At 37.0% G+C, this 27,920-nt stretch overlaps 1 protein-coding gene across 3 annotated transcripts in view; it reads left to right on the top strand.

Moving 5' to 3' along the window:
• Positions 1-27,920, top strand: part of EFR3A (EFR3 homolog A) — a 105,778-nt gene that overhangs the window by 22,823 nt on the left and 55,035 nt on the right. For 2 of the 3 annotated variants that reach the window (XM_032873517.1, XM_032873516.1), the window contains exons 2-7: positions 14,962-15,038; positions 19,321-19,448; positions 20,560-20,710; positions 21,631-21,752; positions 26,047-26,196; positions 26,766-26,903. In XM_032873517.1, coding sequence (XP_032729408.1) covers positions 14,962-15,038; positions 19,321-19,448; positions 20,560-20,710; positions 21,631-21,752; positions 26,047-26,196; positions 26,766-26,903 — 766 coding nt within the window. Of the gene's footprint in view, positions 1-14,961; positions 15,109-19,320; positions 19,449-20,559; positions 20,711-21,630; positions 21,753-26,046; positions 26,197-26,765; positions 26,904-27,920 lie in introns of those variants that run through there. The other variant, XM_032873518.1, reaches the window with a different exon arrangement.

The following is a 27,920-nucleotide window of genomic DNA, read 5'->3' as shown; positions in this document are numbered from 1 at the left end:
ACATGGTGCCAAATACTAAAAATTCTTTTGAAGCTGTATACCTGCCTGCTGTCAAAATTTACTTCCTCTGCAGCTCAAGAAACATAACAGTAAGTTTCTGTGATATCCACTTTCAGTTTTTATGTCTTTTAAGTGGGGGTCAAATGCTTTCTCTGTTGTAGCATTTTGACTACAACTGATACAATCTTAAAAATTTTTTGATTCCGATATATCAGAGAGGACTCCCAAATTTCCAAGATTTCATTTTGCTTTCACATTAAGGGAAAATGTGTATCACTGTAGACTTGCTTTTTATACATTTCTGAATCCTTACCCTTTCAGAATCTTTCACAAACTGAGTCTTTCAGAAATGAGTAAACCACAGCCTGTCCTTGAGGAGTTTATAGACCTCTAGGAGGAACGGATCCGTAGGTCCCTTAAACAAGTAGTGGTGCTTGTGACGGCAGAGAAGAGTGGGCTGTGTGCAGCATCGGGTGGTCATCAGAAACTTCCTTGATGAATAATGCCAGGCTGAGGCAGGAGGGTAAGTAGGTTGCCTGGGGAAGGGAACCAGAGAGAGAAGCCTGCCCTCTTGTTCATATATGTTAATTTCCCAATGCTTTTGAAGATGGGACATGCAGAACATTGCTTTTTCTATATCTAACCTATAGAATTGTTAGAGCTAAATTCAGAGGTTTGTGGCAGTGATTAGAACTCTTCTAGGTTTGTGTTTCCCCAGCTTGAAATTTCCGACCCTGACAATGTTCTTCCATCCTAGGTTGAAAAATACTGTATGAATAATTTAATATTCTTACTTTATATGATTAACTTGGTGCCAGTGTGGCTTTAGACATAGAAGTAAACATCATCACCAAAATCAATATGACATTACTTGGTTTTAGGTGGTCCTGCATATACTCACACAAAATAAAATGGCTTTTAGTGAAACATGGTCTTGGAACCAGAATAGGTGTATTAAGAACTCACAAATTGGGCGCCTGGCTGGCTAGTAGAGCATGTGACTCTTGATCTTGGGGTTGTAAGTTCGAGCCCCATGTTGGGTGTAGAGATTACTTAAAAATACAAAAATCCTAGGGGCGCCTGGGTGGCTCAGTGGATTAAAGCCTCTGCCTTGGGCTCAGGTCATGATCCCAGGGTCCGGGGATTAAGCCCTGCATCTGGCTCTCTGGTTGGCAGGGAGCCTGCTTCCTCCTTTCTCTCTGTCTGCCTCTCTGCCTACTTGTGATCTCTGTCTGTCAAATAAATAAATAAAATCTTAAACAACAAAAACAAAACCCTCACAAATCTTTAATTTATAATTTTGTTTATGGTTGGTATTTATTGATTTGTGCTTTTGATCTCTGCTTATTGGAAATTGATTTTTTATTTGTTCATTATTTGAATAAAAAGGAAAAAGGAGCTCTGTTAGGTAGGTGAGTAAGATATAGCCCCGGTCTTAGGAAACTCGAATTACAGCAACACATGAGAACAAGTGAGAGAACAGTCATGGATGTGAGATTGCAAAGCTGTGTGAGCCTTGTCATCTCCCAGCCTTTTAGAACTTCCTGTTCATCATAACTTCCCAGACGTTACAGACAGTAGTTTTGTAACCACAATCTTAAAATTGTCTTTGTTGATGAAAAATACAGCACAACAACTAGAATTTATTTTGAATCTTACCTTTCTAGATTGAGTGAATATATGCCTCTTGCATTTCTGGCACTTACATGTAGAAGGCACGTTATAAACCTAATTTGCTTGGTTTAGTAGTCATAGGAAACAGTTAAAATGTTCTTTGAATGTCTGTCTTGGAAAATTTCCCAAACTTCTGTTAAAATGAATCTATTATTAGAATAAGACCAGTGCCGCCCCCCCCCAAAAAAAAAACGAAACAGAGTAAGACCAGTGCCCCGTTCTTGATCTTGTAAAAAGAAATCTCTGTTGTTGTTATACGTTCAACACTAAGTGCCAAATGAAGGATAGGGATTCCGCAGATGTAAAATTTTCTTCTTCTGATCTTTATTTTAGTAGAACTGTAGTTTTGTGATTATCTCATTCTAGTCAATAATTTTATCCTTCATTATTTAATCAAAATTATAGAACATAATCTAGTTCTATAGTTTAAGTAGAAGATTTGTAACTTACTAAAAACTGATTAAAACGGTAGCAAAATTTTACTAGATCTTTATGGGAGCTATTTTGTATTATCTGTCATTTTTAGTAAGAACCTATAATCATATATAAGAACCTATAATCATAAACTGTGATCAGTTTCTTTTTCTCCCATATTAAGTATAGAGTCTCTTGAACAGTGATTTTCAGACTGGATATTCTGAAACTGTCACTACTGTGATTTATTTTTGGTCAAAATATTTAATCCATCATGAAATTTTAATTCACATTACCATTAAATCTGAGATTTTTTTGTTTTAAAAATAATCTTAATTTCTTTTTGGAGTATTGTTTGAAGTCTTTATTTCTTTTATCTATGTAATTGGTACTTTTGTAGCAGGTACAAGATTTGGAAAACCCCTTTGTTTTTCTAGCACTATTCTTTTTTTATTATTATTTATTTATTTCTTTAGAGAGTGAGAGAGACAATGGGTGCACACAGAGAGTGGGGCAGAAGGAGAGGAAGAGAGAATCTCAAGCAGATTCCCTGCTCAGCAGGGGGTTCAGTATCAAGATTCTGAGATCATGACCTTGAGCCAAAATCAAGAGTTGGATGCTTTAACCACTGAGCCACCCAGGTGCCCCTCTAACACTATTCTTTTACAGTTTTCTTTCTGTTTCTTTAGTTGTCTTCTCTTCCACTGCTTCCTCAGCTGATTGATTTTCTCTTACGTGTTGACTTTCCCCAGGGTTCTCCCTAATTCCCTCCCATTTGTCTTTGATGATCCCCAGCTAGCTGCTTTGCTATGGCTTATATGTTTTTGGTTCTTAAATTTGTATTTCTGGTCTAGATCCCCTGCCTACTAGGGATCTCCTACTTTCAGGTTGTCATTGAATGCTTGCAAAGTGGAATTCTCTTCTCTCCTTTTTGATACTCTCCTCCTACCCCAAAATGTATCTTTCTCTGTTCCTTGTTGGTCAGTGACCGCACCATCCAGTCATTTCTCTGAACTGTCCCATCGCCTTGTTATTTTGACTCCTCCGTCCTCTTACCATCTACATTTGGTTGGTTTTCCAGGTCTACTTCCTGCAGGTTTGTCTAGCCTTCTCTGAGGCTGCAGAACTTTATGCATGTTTCCAAATTAAAAACATACACTTGTTGAAACCTCAGAGCTTTAACATATTTGACTCCTTCCACCTGGATTGATAATCCTCTTCTCTTGGCCTAATTCCTAGTTTTTCTTCAAGACTCAGTTATTACTTCTTGCAGGAAGGTTAGTATTGTGCTCTGTGCACCAGAGCATCCTGGTGCGCCATAGCTGTTACCACACAGACTTAGAGTTTTCTGTGTGATTATCTTCCAACATCATATCATGAGCTGCTGAAGGCCAGAGACTGTGACCTGGATTTGTATGCTCTGCACTCAGACTAGGGCTTGGCAGTCTTCTTATTAAGGACTAAAAAGAATAAATGTTTTTGGGTTTATGAACTTTTCCCAATCAGATGTATTTTCTGAGGTATAGGTGTTTGTTGATTTATTTAAGAGGGTTACAGTACACCCTTGTCCACTTCTGAGTTTGGAACCAATGGAGAGAAATGTAAACATCAATCTAATGCCGGTTAAAATACTAGCTTTGTTGCTAATAAAGCTGGGTTGAAGAATGTGAGATGACTTTTGTCAAGGGCTATTTGTCATCCGGATCTAGACTTTTCAACAGTGTGTCTAAGGGACATCCCAGGTTGGCAGAGCAAACATACTTACCCAGCCTTCTTCAAGGAGAACATCCTGACTCCCAACTTCATAACGCCATTGTGGCCACGTAGACAGTGGCTGCTGACCCAAATATACTTACCACATAGAAGCAGAAAGAGTGACTTACAGAAAGCAGATCTGAAAAAGGAACCCTTAAGGGTTCATTTGTTCATTCATTCAACAAATAGATATTGAGCACTCATTACGTTCTGGGCATTCTGTAAGGAAGTGTGCAAAGGGTAGAGATTGGGGGCTTATGTTGTAGGGCATGCTCAGTTCCTTCATCTGGACAGTAAAAAAAGTCATTCTTTCTTGTAGTAGAAGTCTTCTCTAGAAAAGGTGGGGAGAAGAGAATAGAATCATTTTTGCATACTGTATAGCTATATTTCTACTTGTTTCATGTAAAATAATTCTGAGGACTGTGGTAATTTTAAGGACACAGTGGCATGAAATACAGGGAAGCATACCGGAGCAGTCTTTTATGGGAAAATTTCAAAGGTCTTGTTAGTTGTACAGAAAATTTGCAAAGCCTGATCATGATCATTTGTTTTCCTTTGCTTGCAGTACTTGGGATCTTCAAGGCCATTTAGTGTGTCACCCTGGTTTATTTCTAGCATGGGTCTGCCAGATATTCATTTATATGAGTTACTTAGAAAATCTAGTCCACAGGGAGCTATGGTGGCAGCATTTCAGAGTAATGAGGAAATTCTGGAGATCTCAGCCACAGACACTGGCTCATTGTTGGCAGGGGTAGGTCTTTATCATGTCAGCAGCATCTTCTGTGAAATGGTTTCCAAATGCCCTCTCATTTATCATTTCTGCCATTGTGTTTAGTGCTTTATATGATTCATTCACTGTAATGTATTAGGAGATCTTCAGGTGCAGCCTGGATTACAACTTTTTGTCTGTTGCATAACTTAGGTAAGGACAATGTCCCAGGTCCCTAAAGTACACAGTTAGAAAAAGTCATATGCTTCTTTAAATTATTATATGAGAGGAGTGGTTCTCTAGAGCGGTGGTTCTCAAGTTTGGATGTGCATGAGGGTCACAGTAGGAAGCCATGGTGATTTTTAGAAATAGAAATTCTGGTATCCATTTCTAAAGATTGACTCAGAAGGTCCTGGGTGGGGCCAGAGAATGTTTAATTAAAAAAAAAAAAATACTCCAGGGGCACCTGGGTGGCTCAGCGGGTTAAGCCTCTGCCTTCGGCTCATGATCTCAGGGTCCTGGGATTGAGCTCTGCATGAGGCTCTCTGCTCAGCGGGGAGTCTGCTTCTCCCCCTCCCTGCCTCTCTGCCTGCTGGTGATCTCTCTCTCTCTGTCAAATAAATAAATAAAATATTAAAAAAAAAATACTCCAGGAGACTGTTCTTCAGATGGCTTATAAAGCACCCTAAGAAAAGCACTGGTTGTACTATGGAAGCATTGTCTATGTAGGATTTCTTATGAGGTAACTTCATGAAGACGATAAACACATTAACACAGTAGAAAACTTGTGACTATTGACTTTGTTAGGAAAATTGAGGATGGTAGTAATTGTTTCGTGGAAAAGTTTCGTGAAAACTTTTTGTGGAAAAATCACCATATTTGGGTGTATATAATGAGGGTGAATTCACTCACTTGCTGCTAATTATGATTTGGTTTGCATCTGTCTCTTGTTTTTGGTGAAAAAAATCCTTGTTTTCTGTAACTTTGATTTCTTATACTCTTGCATTTATTTATTTATAAAGATTTTATTTATTTGACAGAGAGAGAGACCGTGAGAGAGGGAACACAAGCAGGGGGAGTGGGAGAGGGCCAAGCAGGGAGTCCCATGTGGGGCTCCGTCCCAGGATCCTGGGATCATGGCTTGAGCCAAAGGCAGAGATAGATACTTAACACTGAGCCACCCAGGTGCCCCTTTTGCATTTATTTATGTCTTGATGTTAGAAGCCAATTTTGTGAAATAACATCTCAACAATGCCTAGCTTAGTACGTTGACTGTAGTAGGCATCTTATAAAACATTTAATTATAAATGGACAGGGAATTTATCAGTAATGAGCTTTATATAAAAATTATTGCAACAGATATATTAAGGTAGTAATTATCATATATGAGGAAAATTAAAGATAGGTACGCTCTATTTTTCTTAATCTGTTATTATTATTATTATTATTATTATTTTTACTAGTCTTCTGTTTCTTCTTTTCCTCTTACATTTCTCTTCATCTTCCTTCGCTGGATTTTTGCTGCTTTTTCCTTATTTTGTAGCTATAATTGGAAATCTGACTACTTTGTAGGTGCCCTTAGACATGTCCCAGTACTCACTCTAAAAGAGTAAGGAGGAAAACTGCAGGTCCTGTGTTGCCTGGGACAGATCTACCACTGGTCTGGGCATAATTATTATTAATAGCATCTGTAATCAGTCTAAAGATACTCAAGTATTATGCACCTCTGGACCTGAGAAGCATCTAAATCAGTGATTTGCAAAGTGAGTTCTTGCCTTCACTTCACCATAGAGGTCCTTCTCGCTTTTGCAGGCCTATCTTTGTGGTGTTAACATCATGTTCCAGCATCCCCTTCAAGAAACACAAATAGCATCTTTATTTTTAATGAGAACTTTTGTGTTTTTATGTGGAATTTTTAATTTGTTTTAATCTTATTTTTTTAAAAGATTTTATTTATTTATTTGTCAGAGAGAGCGCGAGCATGAGCGAGCACAAGCAGGCAGAGGGCTGGCAGAGGCAGAGAGAGGAGCAGGTTCCCCGACGAGCAAGGAGCCCGATATGGGACTCGATCCCAGGATCCTGGGATCATGACCCGAGCCAAAGGCAGCGGCTTAACCCACTGAGCCACCCAGGCATCCCTTTTAATCTTATTTTTTAAACTGCAGAATGTTTTGGCTGTTTCAAAAAATTTTTGCCCTTTTAGAATGGTTTCTAAATGGGTGACAATTCCTGGGCCATTTGCTTATGTGTAGGCATTGATGGAACAAAAAACAGTTTTCAAAAAGGCATAAAAGCCAATATTCCATGGTGTTTGTGAATACTCGTTCGTGCTAAGAGTTCTTTTCAAGAAATTCTAACTAAAGGAAAGTTGTAATTGCAGTTTATTTTGTCATCTTCCAAATTAAAGGAACTTGTCATTAGCCCTTTAGATATACCTAGATTTCCATTTCTGTTTATCTTTCAAGAATACCTTTCCTCCTTACAGTAAGATGCTCCTGTACTTTTTGTCCATCTTTGTTGTGTATTTACCAAATTTGCTCTAAGAAGTGGAAAGTAAGTTTTTGTAGGAGACCCTCAGCTCTCGATTTGTTGAAGTCGATTTGTTGAAATATACTGCAGAGATGAAAACTGTCAGAACCCATAACAACTTGGCCACATATTTCCCTACTTGAACAAATTCCATCTTCTTTTGACAATCAGGATTTTGTTGTTGTTGTTACTGTTGTTTTGGGGTCAGCTAGAGTCTTTGTTAGACTATGGTTTAAATAAGACCCTTAAAACACATTGCTTAGTATTTTACTTTCCCAGTTGCATTATAAATTCTCTGTAGTCTGATTTACCTTTTGCCCGTCCTCTATTTTTCTCCCTCTTAATCATGATTTTTAAAATATGTCTTCACTCTATAAGTCTCCCCTCCTCTGAAACCTATTAATTATGCAAAGTAAATATCCGTATAGCAGTACCATGGTTTGGATGAAGAAGATTGTTGCTCACATACTATTTGTTCTCTTTTAAACATTTATACATGCAAAAAACGTGATTCTTTTTATGATTTTTTTTTTTTTTTAAGTAGTCTCCATGCCCAGCATGGAGCCCCAGCATGGGGCTTGAACTCAAGGACCATGAGATAGAGACCTGAACTGAGATCAAGAGTCAGATAGTTACGACTGAGCCATCCGGATACCTCTCTTTTTATAGTTCTTTAAGATACTATTGACATTATCATAGAAGATTATTTAGTCAGCTTTTTATATATTAAATAAGGGAATCACATACCATTTCAGTTTACAATTCTGCCTTGTCTAATTACTTACCTCTGAAAATTGGGACACAGGAGTGCTGTACTCCCTTTCCAAGACTGCCACCTGAGCACATTTGAAGAAGGTCTGTGGCATGCAGGGTCCAGGGATACATGCAGTCTTAGAAGTGGGGATGAACCACGGGTTACGTCCTAACTGTGGTGGAGACAGGTAGGTAGGAGTACTTTTCTTACCTGGTTGCAGCTCTGGTTTCTGTCATCCATTGGATCCTTTCTTATTTGTTGTTTAAGCCAATGTAAGATGAAATGAATAGAGAATGGTATTTCTGATTTTAATATTTGTGATAATTTAGTTCTATATGATGATTCCAGAAGATTTTTAAATGGAATCATGCAGAATTATATTTTCTGAAAGCCAGGATTATTCTTTTCTTTATTGTTTCTGTTTTGGATAACTGCTGAGTTATATTTAAGTATGATAGTATACTGTAAAATTAAATTACGTATAAATCTATAAGTTGACTAAGTAGGAGAATGTCTAATACTTACTTTTCTTTAAAAATTGTGATAGTGGGGGGTAAACAGATGTTGAGTATAGACCAGTCACTTGTTGACTCAGAAGAAGGCTTTTTTCCGCCCTGAAGACTGTATGTATCTCTGTGTGGTTTTGAAAGTATATCAGGGATTTGTCTGCATATTGCCTGTTGTACAGCCAAATATTGCAATGTAATGGAAAGAGCATCTTTTTTAAAAATAGGATTGAAGTTTCAGTTCCATTTATTGCCTTCGTTGTCCTCTTTTTCCATAATGTTTATGTGCCTGGGAATAAAGAACAAATAGTGAAACTGAGAACGAAAGGAGAGAAGATATAGAATTACAAGTGGAAAGAATCGTGTAATAAAATATTCCTCTAATGGATTAAAATCCTCTTAAAAGGAGCACTTTCCTAAAGATCAGACTACTTTGTTCCCGTTTCTTTGACCCCGTATCTAATTAGTCACCAAAGGCTTTTGATGCTTCCTTTGTGCCACCTCCCACATTCCTTCCTTTTTAAGCTGTGGGCCATTAGAAAATGTGTTTTGGTTTTTTCAGGTGTCATCCTCCATAGTGATGTTTGCATTGTTCCATATGACTATAATTGTCCTTCCCTGTCCCCAGTTTATCTTTATAATAAATTTCAGTGTATTTGTTCTTCATGGGAGCACTTAGCTCAAATCCTGTGTCCTTCGTAAAACCTTTACTTGATAATTATCTTTCTTCACTTGAGCTAGAAGTGCTTTCTTTCTCTTTTGAACTTATGTGGGTGACCCTTATACGTTGGATATTCCTTGTTAGATGTTGTGCAAATCTTATTTCAAAATCAATTTTTAAACCTTTGTCTTTTTAAGTAGACAGTTACCTTGTTAATCCCCTGTAGTTTTTCATACAGTGGCTGTATACATGTTGGAAGTACAGGAATAACATCCGTAGTATAGACTTTATATATAGCATGTACATGTATGTGTATATGTATATTTCTATATTAAGCTTTTGGTACTTGGGAGGGTTATATATTAGTGGGACTGTAATATTACTGAATCCTTTTAATTGTATTGTTCTAACACTAGCTGAAAAAGTAACTTGATTTCTAATTTTAACTGTGGGGAAAATATATGTGATTCTCATTTTTCCAGGATTCAGGATACCATAGAACTATAGTTGTCAGAGTGATGAATTTTTAAAATCTTCCAGTAGAAAAAATAGTCTGTCCTTTTTCACCTTGATTACGGATTGCCTCTAATAGGCCTAAAAATAAAACATGAATTGTTTAAAGTGATTCAGTCGACATTTTCTTCTGTTTATCAGAGAAATCCTATTCTGGTATTTAGTGTTTTGTGGTGGACAGTGTACTTTCTTGATGATTATTTTTATTCTTGTAGCACATATAAGAATGTTTGCTCTGGCAGATACTAAATCTGTGTAATAGGTCAGTGAACTTTGGGTCTTCATTTAATGAAAAAGCATTTAAATGTCTAGTATATGCCAGACATGCACAACAATGAATAAGATATGGGGACTTTATGTTGGAGGGACTCATACCCTAGTGGTAAAGGGAAACATGTTTATAAATAAGTATAAGAAATTGTTACAGTTGTAGAAATATACAGTGAAGGCATAAAGAGCCAAAATCCTGTAATCAGTCATTCCCATTTAAAAGTATGAAATTTAGTAAGCCCTAAATACGCCAATGAATTCCCAATATATTACTTGTAAGAATTAATTGAGATAATATAATTGCTGTGTAGAAGATACAGATACCGTTATATTCTCTTTCTATAACTCATAAAATAAACCTAATTTAAAGTTACACAGTTGGTTCCCGTAATAGATCTGAGTGTTCTTCAACTCCAGTGACAGTGTTAGTAACTTATTTTTGTTTCAGAAGATAGTTTTATCCCAAGTACCCAATGCTGTATTGGTCTTAAATAATAGAGACATTAATAGTTTAATAAGGGAGACTTTAATATTTCTAGTCAGATTTAACTTTAGATTATATAGTTTATTGAAAATATAAGTAGCTTATTTTAAAAGGAGTCTTTATTAATTATCCAACCCCCCACACTCACAGAGTTGCATAGGAAAGCAAATATTATCACAAACTTGAAGTACTCACCAGTGGGCCAACAACTTAGAATACTGGCCCATTAAGCAGAATTCTCCCAGCACCTTTGTGTACTCCTGTGCCTGATTCATCGTACTTTCAGTTCAGCTGTGCGGTTTTCTGTGCAACTACTCAGCTCCTACTGTGAATGCCTCTGAGGGCCAGGGTGGGATGGAAATTAATTTTAGCACCTTACCATCAAAGAAGGAGGAGGTTGCCAGAGGTCAGTAAAGCTCATTCCTGCCTGAGATGAGGACCAGGAGACATGGATGAATCCCCATGAGAATAATGGTAGGGGAACTACGGAGAAGAAATTATCCTGGGTGTCTTTAAAGAAGAAATGGTTAATTTAGAAATATGCAAAATTTGCTAAAGAAGTGCATTAGATGGCTTTTACATTGTAGGCACTGCATATGTATATGGATTTAGGACCCCTAACGCTGAAAAGTAGGTAGAGAGGTAGTACTCAGAAGGCCCATTAATGAGAGTGCTCCGTGGGCCTGCCTCTACATTACTTTAATATGTAGCTTGTTACTTTTTTGGGGTTAATTTTTCTGTTGCCAGTGGTGCCCATGTTCCATTTTTCTGTAGTTATCCCGCTTAAGACTTGCTGTTTGTACTGACATATCATAAGCAAAGCTCTGAATTCCACCCAGTTCAGAACAGTGGACTTCCTTCTCTTTATATACTACAATTAAATGTAATGGAAGAATTCCTGTTGATTGCTCAGACTTGCCAGTTGCTTGAGGCATTCTGTGATATGCTTAGTCCTTCGGAAAGAAAAAGTTGGGAAGTGGTCAAAAATAGGGTGGTCTCGCGCTCAAATGAGTTTGTTGGGAGGGATTAGAAGCAGGGATGAGGAGGAATTGAAGGAATGCTTAAGGAAAAAAGGTGTAAGTAGCTTTATTTTCCTATTTTATTAAACTGAAAATCTGCTTTTAGTAAACCAGCAACATGCATTTTTGTAGTATCTTGTTTAAGCTCTTTGATCTTAGCAGCAGAATTTGATATGGATATTATCAAGTTCTTGATAGCTTTACCCTTGATGTCAGCAACCAGTTAGATAAGTTACAGTCCATTAGTACCCTCTGCTAATTAATTACAAGTGAAGTGAACTAGGTACTTCCTGAACAGTAGGAAAAGGATCTAGAAGCAAGAAGATTGACTAGAAAATAGTCTTACAACATGAAAGACTACATTCAAGTTCCTGCATCAGAACTCGACAAGCCCTATGAATTGACTTCAACAAGGGAGTCAACCCCATTTCTGTGGCTGAGTAGGTCCAATGATTTCATTTTGCTTGTTCTTAAGATGTTTACAAGTACAGAATTCTCTTCTTTAAAGTAGCTAATAGTGTTTCGTGATTACTGATGCCACAGTCATTTTAACCTTATATTATCATCAATATATGGTCATTTTATAGAAAGCTCAGTAAATTGAAAGATTTTAATTCTGGTTTCATGTATCTTTTCTATAGTTGGTAACTTTTCATTCATAATAACTAGTCAGGAGGGTGTTTCTGTTTCATTTTGGATTTTCTGGAGAAAGTCACTGTCATCATTTACTTCCCTGCATGGTAGTGCATTTGTAGTCAGTGAGTCAGACCCACTCCTGCAGTCGTGGTCATTGGTGATTTGTGGGGAGCTAAAATGTTTAGTTTAGAAATTGTCTAGTACTTGCATGTGTTATGGCAGTTACCCTTTGAAGTCATCTGATGTGGGCTGGGCTCTGCTCCTTATTACTGGGTGATGTTGGACAGATGGCCTCCCTAATAAGCCTGTTCCCCATTTATCAGAGGGAGATGATGGTAACTGCTTCAGAGAGTTGGTGTATGAGTGAGGGATGTCGGAAAATACTTAGTATAATGGTACACACATCATGCTCAGAATATGACATTTTACTGCCCCCCCAAACTGGTACTGATACTATTTCTGAAAACTTATTGTGAACCATATACAGAATTTGTTGAATTTTTTTTCTTTTTAATTCTAGTGTAGTTGGCATACAATGTTACATTAGTTTCAGATGCGACTTTTAAATGTTTCGTTTACAGCATAGATTTTCCTACTGTCAGGAAGATTATCCCTAGGGCCCTCAAACACCTTCTGCTTACCCCTTGTAGTATCTCTTATTGCATTACTGTAGCTACCATTTTATTGAATACTTGCTATATGTTACCCTTTTTATTTTTTAATTTTCCCAGTAGGTACAAAGAAGGCATAACTGATGAGGAAGCATAGGTGTAGTAAGATAAAGTAACCTGCCCACCTGCTGGACAGGAAGAGACCTTGGGGTCACCCTGTCCTTTAACCCCATACTGCCTGTTTGGTATTTTCCTTTTTACTCCTGTTTCTCTCCATAGACCTAAGCTTTTTGAAAGTAGAAACTGGATGTGGTGGGTATTCTAAGTTCACATCTTTTCTAAAACCTCTTTAAAAGCAATGTATGATTTCTGAAAGTGTCAGTGTAAGTGAAACTTAATAGCTATTAAGAGTCTTTTCTTATTGAAAATAAAATAATTTACCATTTTGACAGGGAACTTTGAAGCAGTAAGAGTTGTTTTTCCGTCCCTTACTGGTCTCTTTGCCATGATAGCAATTTGAATGTACTATATTTGGCCTTGCATTAGTGTTAACAGAGCATTCATTTGAATCTTCTTACCAGGTTGCAAGCTTTTTTCATCATTTCACTACCTAGCTTGGTGCTCTGCATAATAACCACTCAATACATACTTGATTTTAGTTTATTAATATTTATCTGAAGTATTTTTATATTTGTCGTAGTAGACAGAGAAATATGACTTTTGCTTACTTGGCTTTTCTCTCCCTCGCCTGCCCCTTCTTTTCCTCTAATAATAGGACCATTGTTTGCATTTGGACTCTAAAAAGAGTTCAAGTGTTTTGATGTTCCTTAATCTGAAAAATTTTCCAGTGAACTCTTTGGAATTTTTTTTTCTTCTTTTAAAGTAGAAAACATCCTGAACAATAGGTAGCATTTTATATTATCAGCACATATATTGCTGAAATTAATTCCCTATTTTTTAATAAGTTTATAAACTCAAGGGCAGAGATCTTGTCTCTCAGCTTTTTTGTATTTATGGCATCTAGCCTGGTCTTAGGCATGTAATCAGTACACATGAAATAGTTAGATGTTGGCTGATTTGACCACTAGTATCTGTGGTGCTGTGGGAAGAGCATGGGGTTGCAGAATTCAACACTGGGTTCTCACTCCGACAATGCTGTTAAGTAAGTTACTTGGTCAGTTCTGCTGCAGTTCCCGCTCCTGTAAAGTAATGGTGGTAATACTTCACTAGTTTTGTAGAGATGTTACATATGCACAGTGCTCTATGGTCACTAAAGATGCTCTACAAATCTTAAGTCTCTCTTGTTTTTATCACTTTATTGACTCTGCTCCACTGCACATCTGGACTCCGTCTTAACTTGTTTTGGTCAGTGCTGGACACGGGGTTGACATTTGTTATATGACTGTGTGCAAAAATGGTGTATACTTCACGGCAAAGTGAGATCTGGAAAAGTTGTCTCTTGCATAACCTAACTGTGTGAGAGAGTAGTAGAAGTCTGCTTAGATCGGAGTTCTTTTAATTTCTAGCTGAAGCAGTATTTCATACTGTATTTTGGTTTCTAAATACATACAAATGCACACTTACACAGAGACACACATACTCCAGTTTCGTAAATCATGGGAATAATTTTACAGTGACTCCAGACCAGCATTCCTGTTACCAGTTTGCAGGACAAGAAAACTAATTGCTCTCACTTACATGGTTCTTTCCAGATAGCTGATGTGCTTTTACCCAAGGCAATTCAGTCATTTAAGTGAAAGAATTGGAATGAGCCCAGATATTCTGGATCCCAATCCATTGCTCTTTACAAGATACCCACAACTGAAACTATAAAGAGCAGCCTTTGAGCATTTTTGAAATTCCCGGACTTTCCTTTGAGGTTGTTTCCCCCTCTAGTATAGTTCTTCATATGAAGCATTATGTAGATAAACGTATTAATTGTTTTCACCAGGCATAAGGGAGCAGACTGTTCTTTAAGACCACTGTGGCTGGGACTGTGAGTGGATCGGGCCAGGAAATGAGAATGTAAGGCTGGGGACACAGAAGGTGGTAGGAGATGAGATTAGAAAGGAAGTGAAGGGGGTACAGAACAGATATTAGCTTTATAGGGTGAATTTGGTAGGGTGTGTATGTGGGTGTGTACCGTGTACACCTGTACACACCCACACACCCCTAAACTATTTGATTTGGAATTTTAGAATAATTCATTAACATATTCACTTTGACCTGGTGTCTTTGGGGAGGGGAGAGGACGTTTTTCATTTCTTAGTCGGTAATACAATTCGCATTCCTGTTTTCTATTAGTGCCAATTTGCAGTTTTTCTTTTTATTTTAAGTAACTCATTAATATTCAGAATCTGAATTTCTATGTCAAGTTTACAGTATGAATAATCTTTGTACTTTGTGATTTTACTTTTTTTGACCAGGAGTGTGTTGCTGCTGTTCTGCTCTGCGTCCTCGCTACAAACGCCTGGTGGACAACATATTCCCTGAAGATCCAAAAGTAATTTGATCTACATCTACTGATCCTTCTCTTTGCTGACCCATCCTTACCCCCTGCTGACCTCCCTAAGGTTTCCCTAATTTCATATCTCTACTTTTACTCCTAAATCCCATCATGTACAGTACTATTTTTATATTTATCTTTTTTGTTTTTTACTTTAAAATGACCCATGCTTGCTTGTCTAATTTTCAGATCCTTTTTACAGATTAGCTGTACATTTGAAATGATGGACAGATGGTGTTCTCTTGTCTAGATGGTTCCTATATTTAAGTAATACTTTTCAGAAATTTATGAACCTAGTGCCAGATTATTTGTACGAAATGCTAAGAATACAACTGTGAACACAGACATGGTTTTCTGCTCTTGCTTAGCTCACAGATAAGGAAATTGGCAATTACAATATTGTGTGAAAGAATGCTGTAATAGAGAGATGAAGTACAGGGCGTTTCTCGAGTAGGTCAGAATGATGCCTAATGTGGGCCTGGAGAACAGAGGCTTTTAGGAAATGAAATCTAAGCTAAGATCTGAAGAGTAAATAGTTTGGCCACACAGTTTTCAAAAGAGAATTGAGAAGTAAAGTAATAATATCCCAGACAGTTTGTTCTCTTTTTATTTGGATGTTTGTACATTTTTTATAGCCATTACTTGATTATGGAAGATTACTGTTTTCAAAGGAACTGGATTTGAATGATTTTGTTTGGCACTGTCCTAGGTTTTCCAAGATTGCTTTAGTCTAGTGTTAAATGGATATGAACGACAACAAAAAATGTTAGATGGGTTTAATTGCTTTATTTTAAAATGTAACTGGGACACCTGGCTGGCTCAGTCCATAGAGGATATGATTTTTTAACATTGGGTTGTAGGTTCGAGTCCCCTGTTGGGTGTAGTGATTACTTAAAAATTAAAACAATGTTTGCCAAAAAAATAAATAAAATATAGCCAATTACAGAAACCTTTTGGCTATCTTAACTTCTGTATATTTCATGATATATGAAATATCTCATTTTTAATCAGATTTGATTTAAATATTCAGCCATTTAGAAGAGGCTAATCTGTTACATACTGTTGGCTTCCAGATGCCTGGATAATTTGTGGCAGATTGAGACCAAAGATAAGGTACCCATCTTTAGTAGCTTTCCATCCATTGACTGACATGAAGCAACAGCATACTAAATATGAAATCCTAAGGCATAAGTCTTTAAGCAAAATTTTAAGTAAAATGGGTAGTAAGGTTTTTGCCTTTAAAGCAGAGAGGTTTTACTGTGGTTTGGCAATTTCTGGGAAGCTTTCTCTGAGGAAATGAGATTTGCTGGGCTTTGAAGGTTGTGTTGCCATCTGGAGAAGTGAGATTAGTCTCTTTGTTGCAAGTGAGGGGCCTCTAGAGAAAAGGCAAAAGGCCTGCAAGAGAAAGCAAGGGGTACATTTGAGATTAAGAACCTTCAAATGGAGGTTTATATAGCCTCATTGTAGAGGGTAATGGGTGGTAATCATGTTGACTGCGATTTCTGATTTGAAATTCTAGTCATGTCATTTAATGGACTGAATATTCAGAATATTGTCCTGAGGAGTCCAGGGCATACGGTTACTGAAGATAAGGTGGAGGCCAGATTATGGAGGAAAGTGAGTGACAGACAAAGCTTCTACTTTATCTACTTTAACTCCTAGGCAGTGAGAGAGTTTTGAACATTTGTGACCATGGGAGTGATGGCAGGTAGATTAGATTAGTGATGACAGGTAGAGAATGGTTATAGAAAGAATCTTTATTTTTGCAAAGTATTGATTGATTGCCAAGTATTTAGATAAGATTTGTTCAAATGGAGATCTGTAAAGTAAGATTTAAAAAAAACTTATATAAACCTTGCATACATGTGGCAGTTATAACCCTTTGACCTTATTTGTTGTTTTTAATTTATTGACCAACAATAAAAAATCATGTAGTATATTCAAAATAGATCAGGCATACTGCCCAGAGTACAGAGGTCTACATGTTAAGTTCCTGCCTCCAAAGAGTGATCTAATGAGGGGGACCAAACCAGGTCTTAATAATTACTAGCCTTGTGACCTTGGGCAGATACCTCAGTTTCTTATCATGAAATGGAAATTACAAATAGTGCCTATTTCATAAGATTCTCATGAGGATTAAATGAGTTAATATAATTCTTTGCTCACGCTTTCTTCCCTAGTGTCTATGACAGTACCTGGCACATAGTTAGCGCTTGACAAGTATTTCCTTATGAGTGAGAAATAGTATGATAATGAGTGAGAAACAGAATGATAAAATATAATCTAGATAAGTACAGTGAGCTAAAGGAACATACAGGAGGAGCCTCTTACCCAGTCTTTGAAAGGATGTTGGGAGGGTGCATTGAAGGCTTTTTGGAGGGCATTGAGACCTGCAGGATGAGTAGGAGTTACCCAGGTGAGCTAGAGAAGCATCCCCAGGCAGAGGTGAGTTGAGTGAGAGGAGTCATACAGACTGTATGATTCTGTCACTTGCTGCTGTTGATAATGCTGAAAAACAGAGCAGTGATTGCCTGGAGAGGAAGAGATGCACTGCAAAGGACATGATGAATCTTTTGCAAAATGATAGAAATGTTTATATCTTGTTTTTTAGTGGTGGTTTCACTGATAAACAACTGTCATAGTTCAAATTATACACTTAGGTGTAGTTTATTGTGTATAAATTTTTCTCAATAAAATTGGGAATAAAAAAAAATGGATGAGAGGTCGTCATATTTAAGTAATGATGTGGAAGAACTAATACAGAGGGAGAGGTTAAAAAACCAGGAAAGAGCGAGGCTGACTTGATGGAGCCAGATCCTGGCTCATGTGAAGCAAACAGCAAGAACATAAGCGAACTGATTTCTCCAAGACAAGTCCTCCAAAAATAGGGCACTTTGACTTTGCATGGGGCAGTGTTTCTTCAGGTTCTATTGACCTTTTGATCCAGTTACTACTTTGCTGTTGGAGTATCCTGTGCATTGTGGGATGTTTATTAGCCTCCCAGGCCTCTACTACAGATACTAGTACACCCACCGCCCAGCTTTGATAATCCAAAATGTCTCCAGTCATTGCCCTGGGGGAGTGAAGTTACCATGGTAGAAAACCACTGGTTTAGAGGGCACTGAGAAAGCAGAGGTGTTTTTGCCAGTAAATCCTAATCTGATGACTTCCATCTTTGAGAAGGAGAAGAGCTCATTTGATGTCAGAGAGGGAAGAGAGGTGGCAAAGTAGCAAGTTTGAGGAAAACCAAGTAGAAAAAAATAGGTTGGTGATGGAGCAATGGCAAAATAGCCAGATAATAGGGAGGGGCCAGTTGAAAATGCAGATTTTTAAAAATTTTTAGTTGTAGATTCATCATTTAACATAATTTTTCTGTCTCCCTTCTTATCTCCTCTAGCAATCCTAAAGAGCATTTAGTTAACTTGGACTATATGTGACCAAAACGTTTTAGGCTGATAATTGATTTGTTGTCTGAGGGTGGGGAGTACCATAAGACCTGTGGCCTGTCACCTTTTAGAGGGCAGAGACAAGTGAAAATTTGCCAATCCCACACTGGGGTCCTCTTCTTGTTTTTTAATATGTTGGCTAAGCAGAGATTCATGCAATTCTTAATACCCTCTCAGTTATTAATTAAAAGAAGGCTTTATAATGATATCAACAAGTTTTGAATCATTTTAACATGTTCACTGTTGTATATATAAGGTAGTAAAATAGGCTTAACAACAGTGTAAAATTTTAAAATCGAAATAAATTTGTTTGAGAACTTTTCACTAAAATACAACCATTCCTGGGGTCCCTGGGTGGCTCAGTTGGTTAAGTGTCTGCCTTTGGCTCAGGGATCGAGTCCATGGGGCTCCTTGCTCCATGGGAAACCTGCTTCTCCCTCTCCCTCTGTCTGCTGTTCCCCCTGCTTGTACGCTCTTTGTCTCAAATAAATAAAATCTTTTAAAAAATAAATAAATAAAATACATCCCATTCCCGATATATTGTAGTTAGTTGAGCTGTTTCTCTATTTAGGAAGGTGTTAGAATAATTCGTTGCTTGTGAAGGTGCTTTTAAATATTCTTCCTGAATAAGGGCTTTTCTTTAACTTTCTGGAAATTCTGTATCCAGAATTGTGACTATTTACAGTAAGGAGGTTATAGCCAGAAAGGTTCAGCCTAAATAATGGATTAATCATGAAACCCAAAAGGGGACATGTGAAGCAAACAATGCTTAGAAGTAAAAAATAACTATGAAAATACAGATACCCTATTTATCTTGCTGTTCTTATTTTTAGGATGGCCTTGTTAAAGCCGACATGGAGAAATTGACATTTTATGCAGTATCTGCTCCAGAGAAACTGGACCGAATTGGTTCTTACTTAGCAGAAAGGTTGAGCAGGGATGTTGTCAGACATCGTTCTGGGTAAGAAAACTAGTTGCTGCTAATACTATGTCTCTGAAAATTCTTCCTAAGTTAAATAATTCTGTACATTTTTTTGTCATCGAGTCATGCAAAGATGATATGTGGAAGATAAAACCTTGTAACATTTTACAAGGAAATATGTATACTGTATAGATGTTTGCAGGTTTTATTACTTTTCTGATGGTCATGTTTTAAGAATTAAACAGTTAACAGAGTTGCCTTTTGCTTAAGCATCCGTTGATATTTAGTATTCTAATATTTCTTTAATGGAAATAATAGAAATTGACTCCCTTAATGTTTTTACCTATCAGTAGAATAATAAAAGAGAACATTAGGCTTAGATATTGAGGTCCAGAGAATGTAAGCATGTTGATTTGGAGCTGTGCTAGCTGTATACCTACCTATAAATCAGGGTCTGCCATCATACTCCATTCTCTATGCTTGAACAATAGTAACTTGGATAATTTGGATTGTAAGTACTTTTCCATGTTCATTTTATGATCCTTGTTTCTTAGAGTACTCCATTCTTCAAGTGATACTGGTTTTCTCTACTTCCATGTGGTTACCTCTTAAAACTTTTTAGTAAGTCTTACAGTTATTGAAACAAAGTTATTGAAAGTCAATTTTAATTTTTAAAATCTGATGAATTGTAAGGTTAACTTTATGAGATGTTTCCTTATGAGACTCTGTTATTGCTGGTGACGTTTTTTACACATTTACAAATACATACAGATTATATTGGAAACTTCAGGCACATTGCTTATAGTAACTCTTTGGGTCAGATACAAAGATAGATGGTTAGAAATCTGGAAAATAGAAAATGTCCGTGTTTCCAAAGAAAAATATACACAAAGCTAATGTTAAGCTTTAGAAGAGTTTGGAAAGGAGACTGTGTGGTGGTAGTACAGTATAGTTTCTGTATACTTCAGTATGAGGGTTATTATATAATCTAAGATCATTACTGTTTGTGAGAAGTAAGATTTCACTTAGGAACTACTAAATTTGCCTTTTTCCTTTCTGTGCATTTACATTTAATTATCTCAATAAAGAAGCACCTGAGAGAATTTGGAGAGCTAGTAATCTTTTGACATTATCTTTCTCTTACACTTAGGTATGTTTTAATTGCTATGGAGGCTTTGGACCAGCTTCTTATGGCTTGCCATTCTCAGAGCATCAAGCCATTTGTGGAAAGCTTTCTTCATATGGTAGCAAAGCTGCTAGAATCAGGGGAACCAAAGCTTCAAGTTCTTGGAACAAATTCTGTGAGTAGAACTGTTCTCTTTCAGGTTAATTAGCATATCTAGATTGATCTCTTCTTAGAATGTTTCACCTGATAAAAACAAATGCTCTGGTCAGGGATGTGGACAAAAATGCAAACGTGGATGATTAGAACACTGTCTCTAGGGGTGCCTGGCTCTTTCCGTCAGCAAAGTGTGCAACTCAATCTTGAGGTTGTGCATTTGAGCCCACTTGGGGTATAGAGATTATTTAAATATAAAATCTTAAAAAAACCCACAAAAACAAAAGCACTGTCTCTAGCTTTTTCTGTTGCTTCTTGTGAAATCTGTGATACAGCCCATGATTGAGGAATAAAATTTTCTGCAGGTTTGGGACTAACTGAGGTTATCATTAAAGCACAGTCAGTGTCTAGGAAATGGAGAAGAGCTTTTATTTTATTTTATTTTATTTTTTAAGATTTTATTTATTTACAACACAGAGATAGCGAGAGAGGGAACGCAAGCACAGGGGAGCTGGAGAGGGAGAGGCAGGCTCCCCAATCAGCGGGGAGCCCAACATGGGGCTCAATCCCAGGACTCTGGGATCACGACCTGAGCCAAAGGCAGACACTTAACAACTGAGTCACCCAGGTGCCCCTGGAGAAGAGCTTTTAGAGTAAGACCTTTTCTTCTAGAGAGTGGGCTCACTCACTCAAAAGAAACTGGGTTAAAGTGTTAAAGTTAATATTTATAATGCGGTTTTTCTCAAGTTTGTTAAAAAATTTCTTTTGTATGTATATAGTGTTTATGATTTTTGTATGTTTTGCTTGCTGCTTATTTGGATAGTTCTTGTTAATGTAACAAATAATAGATGAAAGTAAATGTGTTCCAAACGTTCGAAAAGGTGATAACATGTTTATATTTTGGGGGGTTTTTTTGTGCCCCCCCCTTTTTTTTTTTTTTAGTTTGTCAAATTTGCAAATATTGAAGAAGACACACCATCCTATCACAGACGTTACGACTTTTTTGTATCTCGCTTCAGTGCCATGTGTCATTCCTGTCATAGTGATCCAGAAATACGAACAGAGTATGTATTATTTTACTCTATGACTTACTATTCAGTAGACTCTGCACCCAGCATGGAGCCCAACATGGGGCTTAAACTCACGACCCTGTTGAGATCAAGACCTGTGCTGAGATCAAGAGTTGGATGCTTAACCGACTGGGCCACCCAGGCACCCCTACTCTGTGACTTAAAGTCATAGAGTAGTTTATTAATGAGTTCTGTGTTTTGATTACCATAGATATAAATAGTATATTACATAACGATTACCAAAGGAAATGGGAAAAGACACACTTTTTTTCTGGAAATAAGACTTTCTATCACTGTTAAAAAGACTGGCTGAATTAGCCCAACTGAGACCGGTTTCTCAGTTTAGTCTTTTATCTTCTTCTTATCTCTGTTTCTTGTTCCTTCATGGAATGTGAAATCCCAAGAGGACAGGGTCCTTGTTTTGAGGGCCGGTGTATCACTAGTTTGAATGGTGCCGAGCACATAGTAGGCTCTCAGTCAGTACTTTTTTATTGAATACATACATAAATTGAATGAATGAAAGAATATTACTGAATCATTGTCAGTCTGAGTTTATCCTAACAACTGATTTGGGTGTTTTTAAACATTTCTTCTGGATACTTGTTAGTAATCTGGAATCAAATATTTAAACTGCAGGCACAGTCTATAGATTGATATATATGTGGAAATGAGAAACTAAAGTTAGGAATTGAAATCAAAATGAACCTGGTAAATAAAAAGTAGTTTGAGCTTTATGATACTACACCTGAAAAGAAAGAAACTAACCTGAATTCAGAGAGTTATTGTAGGCAGTTTGAAGTCAAGATTTAGCATGTTTGTAATTTTTAGTTTTCTTTTACAATAAGGGATGTGCAGAAATATAACTAGCTTTTAGTGTGCAAACCTACAATGTTGGTTTATACAAAGCAAAACAAATGTAAAAAGTTATTTTAACATGGAGAAAGAAAGCTGAGAAGGGATTTACTAGTTGTTTTCAGATACAAGCACATTGTCTGACATGTCATAGGTATAATTTTCCCTCAGTTAGTATTGGCCAATTTGAATTATGCTGTTACTCTTTATTATGAGTGTAGAGCCTTAGAAAGGTAGAGATAAGTGTAACTGTCTTGCTAATTTCCTCTTTTTTTCCAGTTACTGTTAAAATCCTTTTTTTTCCTCCCTAAAGCGTATTTAAAATTTTTTTTTATAAAATTTGTCCCTCTTCTGGGCTGCCTGGGTGGCTCAGCAAGGTTCTGCTTGAGGTTCTTCCTCTCCGTCTTCCTTTCTTCCAGCTTGCACACACACATGCACGCTCTCTCTCTCAAATGAATCTTAAAAAAAAGAAATAAAAAAATTTTTCTCTGTTCTCAAAGGCTGACATTAACTTATTAATGGGGCAAAAAGGTATAAAGATTACCTAAAGAAAAGGATAGATTTTAAAGATTTTGACAATTTCGTTTTCTTTTAAAATATGGCAAATATATCGAATGTAGTATTTCTTTTGTTTAGTATCGTAAGGATTACTAAATATACAGATATTTCTCAAATTTTGATTGCCGTGAGTTTCACATATAAACCAGTGTAGGTGAAAAGTGTTTGTGCTATCCATAGTTATTTATGAAATTTAGGGGTGTCTGGATGGCTCATTCGGTTAAGTGGCTCACTCTTGATTTCAGTTCAGGTCCTGTTCTCAGAGTCTTGGGATTGAGCAGGGCTTTGGGCTCCATGCTCTGTGGGAAGTCTGCTTGGGGATTCTCTCCTTCCCCACCCCCGTCTCAAATAAATAAATAAATCCTTAAAAAAAAAAAGTTTAAAATTTATTACTTAAGATGCCTTATTTTTAGGTATGTACTGCCCCCTAGTGAAAGATCTTGTCTTTTGAACGTATTTTCATCTAACATTTTTCACTAATATTTATAAAAAGAAACTTGAAATTTTCTAAATACAAATGAAAGGCTTTATGGTACTTTTTTCTAATTCTGAGTCTTTCCAGAATTATATATTTGAAGTTGCAAAATGACATTTTGTTTGAATCAGTGATATAAATGAGAATGTTAAAAAGCTTTTAAGATACAAGGTTTGATTTTTTTTTTTCACTTTGTTTTAAATAAAAGTGCTTTTGGTTTTCTTCAGAGTTATCTGTCATTCCCTTTTTTTTTTTTTTTTTTTTTTTAAGCAAAACTGTATCAAATAGAATTCAGGGGACTAGGAAATGGTGCTGAAAACTTAAGATTTTCTTAACATATTTGCCTTGCAGAAATGGTTCCTACCTGAAAAGTCGTACATCATAATCTTTTTTTTTATAAAGTTTTTTTTTTTTAAGATTTTATTTATTTATTTGAGAGAGAGAGACAGAGCATGAGAGGGGAGAAGGTCAGAGGGAGAAGCAGACTCCCTGTGGAGGTGGAAGCCCAATGCAGGACTCGATCCTGGGACTCCGGGATCATGACCTGAGCCGAAGGTAGCTGCTTAACCAACTGAGCCACCCAGGCGCCCTGTACATCATAATCTTAATTATTAAACTCTAATTTCCTAAGCAACCTTCAGTTACGGTAGCAGTCATCATTGTCATAATAATGATTAACAATAGCAGGAGCAGCTAACACTTTTTGAGTAATTGTGTGCCAGTTTAATGTTTTATTGGGTAAGCACTGTAATGAATTAGCTCATTAACTCATTTAGATCCTTACAATATTCTTGTGCTTTAGGCACAATTCCTTCATGGCTAGCATATATTGGTTAGGCCAGATCTAGATCTGAATTGGATGCCAGCTGTTTATCTGTAGTAGCTATAGATCCTCCTTCTTTTGAGCAAGGGCATCACCGTCTGCTGCCCTCCATTTAGGCTGCTGTGTCATGAGGCATCAGCCATCCTCCTTGTGGCATCTTGTTCGTGTGCTCTGTGCGACCTTGTGCTTAGTCCTCTCATCACCCAAGGAGTAATGGCAGGCACACAAAGCAGACACCGTGATAGTAATGTTAGTCTTGCCAGCTTGTGATAGCTGTACAAGAGTCTCTTAAGGTTTTGTTTTAGAAAGTGACATGTATAGACACAGCTTTGAAATAGGCAACATCTGTCTTTGTTTCCTGTTCACTTTCTTACCTCTTTAGTATCCTGTTATCCTTTTCTCCATCTGCCATTCCTGAATGCCTGTGTTATGTCCTCTTGGGTGACACAGTCACGCCCTTCCCCATAGCTTTCATTCTTCAAAACCTGTAACTTTTAGAAGACTGTGCTGGGTGAGCTAAATAAACCTCTCTTGGTTAGTATTTTGGTAGTAGCAAAAAAAGGAAGTAAATAACAATCAAATTGGGCCAGAAAGAAGTTGTTTGGAGGCAAATGGGTGACCAGGTTAGCTCTGCTTTTGAGATTCTTCCTTCCTGGCTTTTATATGCTGTTTTCTAATGTTTTTTCTTTTCATTCTTGAACCTGTAGACTTTAAAAAAAAAAAAAGAAGAAGAAGAAGAATGAGGAGGAGTGAAGAGCTTGAGGAAGTTGTGGGTTGTGGGTTGTGATGGGATAATAGGGCAAGAGAATTCTCTCCCTATGTGGATTTTCAGTCACACATATACTTGATGTGTACATATGTTAGTATACATGGGTCTGTATGTTTAAACATGGCGGAGGTTGTCTGTACTCCCATTTTGATAGTTCTCATTTGTCACAATACCTTTTTGGGAACCAGCTTAGTCTTCTTCTCTGTGGACTGTGGGAAGTAAAAGGAGAGGTCCTTGGGGACAAACAGTGAAAAAGTCTGAGAAAGCACTGAAGGGAGTTCAAGAAGAGTGAGATCTTGTTTTCACTCAGCTTCTGAGACTTCCAAGCAAGAAATGGAAAGAATCTAGTTCATACTAGTTTAAATTATTGTCACCCCTTAGGAAAACCTAATGCTTTTGATTAAATTCTTTTTTATTAAAAAATAATAAATAAACTTGATATTATTATACTTTACAGTCCCTTTGAACTTTAAATACTGATTTTTAAAAGAAGGTATTCAGAGTAAATCTTGGGGCACCTGTCTGGGTCAGTCAGTAGCATGCGACTCTTAATCTTGGGGTTGTGAGGTTGAGCCCTGCATCTGGGGGGTAGCGATAATATTAAAAAACTAAAAAAAAAAACCACATAAAGTAAATCTCTTTTAGAACTACCATATCTCTATCTTAGATTTTTGAGATATTAATTTCTTAGACTTGTGTTATTTTCATTTTGTTGACTTGAGATAACAGTATTTACTTGGCATCCATGTTCTTAGCTAAATAGGCAAACTTGTTTAACCTTTTTCATGACTCAGTTTTTTCTTTTTTATAGAATCCGAATTGCTGGAATCAGGGGTATTCAAGGAGTGGTTCGCAAAACAGTTAATGATGAACTTCGGGCTACCATTTGGGAACCCCAGCATATGGATAAAATTGTTCCATCCCTGTTGTTTAACATGCAAAAGATAGAAGAGACTGACAGGTATGGAATAAAGATACTGGGGTTGAGGGTGTGTTACTTTTATATATGTGTTTGTGTGCTTGCTTGCCAGGATAAGCAAATTTGTCCTTAGTACTGTGTAAATAGTGATCTCATAAACTTGAATGAGTTTAAATATTCCCCTTTCTGAAAAAATTATTCATCTTTAGGCTTAGTAAACCACAGATTCTTACTCATACATTTAAGGTTTTATTTCTTTTAGAGTAAATTTACACTTGCTGCTTGTTGCTGAGCATCCAAATTGCTCTTTGAATTAATTCTAAAAGTTGCAAGTGTGAGAAACCGAAATCGCAGCTGAACATCTGTTATTCTTTAGAGACCCGGCTGCTGGCCCGTAGGCCGTCAGAATGAACCAAAGTGATAATGATCGTAATTGCTATTCACTTTTTTAAACAGAAGGTTAGACTGTGTTTGTTTCTTATTCTTAGGTTATTTTGGGAAAAAAGGAAAACATTTTAACATTTCTGTGGAGTCGAGTCTGTTCTGTTAGCTGTTAAAACTGGTGTTAGACTTCTTTCATGTGGCTTTCTTCATTTCCCTCTTTTGACCAGTCGCACAGGTCCTCCTCCCTCCCCTCCTGCCACTGACAAAGAAGAGAATCCCGCTGTGCTGGCCGAAAACTGTTTCAGAGAACTGCTGGGTCGAGCAACTTTTGGGAACATGAACAATGCTGTTAGACCAGTTTTTGCGTAAGGACTTGGTATTTTCCTGGTTGTTTGTGACTGTGATGTATTGATTCTGTGTTCATTTCCTTGCAGAGGACGCTTTTTGCTGGCATGAGTGTATTATTAGTGGAAAGTGTAGCATTGTGGGAAGAGAATAGGAGTGAGGCTGACATCCTGTGTTTGAGTACTGTTCAGCCAATGCATCAGCATTTTCCCCTTAAAAATTAAATACAGTCACGTGCTTGATACCCTGTGCATCATTTATCATGAATTTCTACTCCCAGACCTTGAAATGTGTATGCACAGTAAGATACTAAACAGTGTCCAAGTGTGATGTGTCTCGTTTTAATAGCTTCTGTGGTCATTTTGTCCCAGTCTTTGGCTTCTGTTTCTTGGCTTGCTTTCTTCTGTGGCTGGACTGCCTTGGTGCACGTTCACATCGCTAAATTTCACCTTTTATCTTTGACTGGTCAGAGCAGGAATACTGAATATCTCATTGGTACATCTGGTCTTCCCTCAGGGAAAATACATTTGTGAACTTTGAGTTTCTCCACAGGCTTTTGTGTTCTAACTCAATCATCACATGATAGATCTACTGTATAATACTCTCTGTAATTTCTGGCCATTTTTGCTAGTTTTTGCTAATCATTTGCCTTGTCCTTTTCCTTTCCCTACTGTAACATCTTTATAACACATATAAAAAGTAGTATAATATTTCAGAATTCTTTACTTAAGGCAAATATTTGGGCTCAGAGTTGAGCTTTAGTTAATAAGAGCCTATAAGCCACAAAATTATATTAAAAATCAGAGAATCATTAGGTTTCCAAAAGGATCCATGATTTTCCTCCACTGTCCCCCCTCTGAAAAAAATTGGGGTCTACTGTTTAATGACTCTGTGGGTTTATGGAAATGCTAGTAAGGAAGTAAAATTATATAGATATAACTAAAGGCAGATTTATTGTTCAGTGCCCAGGTCTACTGATTTAATATCTCAGATTTCAGGTTTTTGTCTTAATACTCCTATTAGCTGGGAGGTACTCT

The sequence above is a fragment of the Lontra canadensis genome, unplaced genomic scaffold, assembly GCF_010015895.1.
Source record: "Lontra canadensis isolate GAN:19392208 unplaced genomic scaffold, GSC_riverotter_1.0 scaffold49, whole genome shotgun sequence".
Taxonomy (NCBI): Eukaryota; Metazoa; Chordata; class Mammalia; order Carnivora; family Mustelidae; genus Lontra; species Lontra canadensis.
This window is presented reverse-complemented; position numbering and strand designations above follow the sequence as displayed.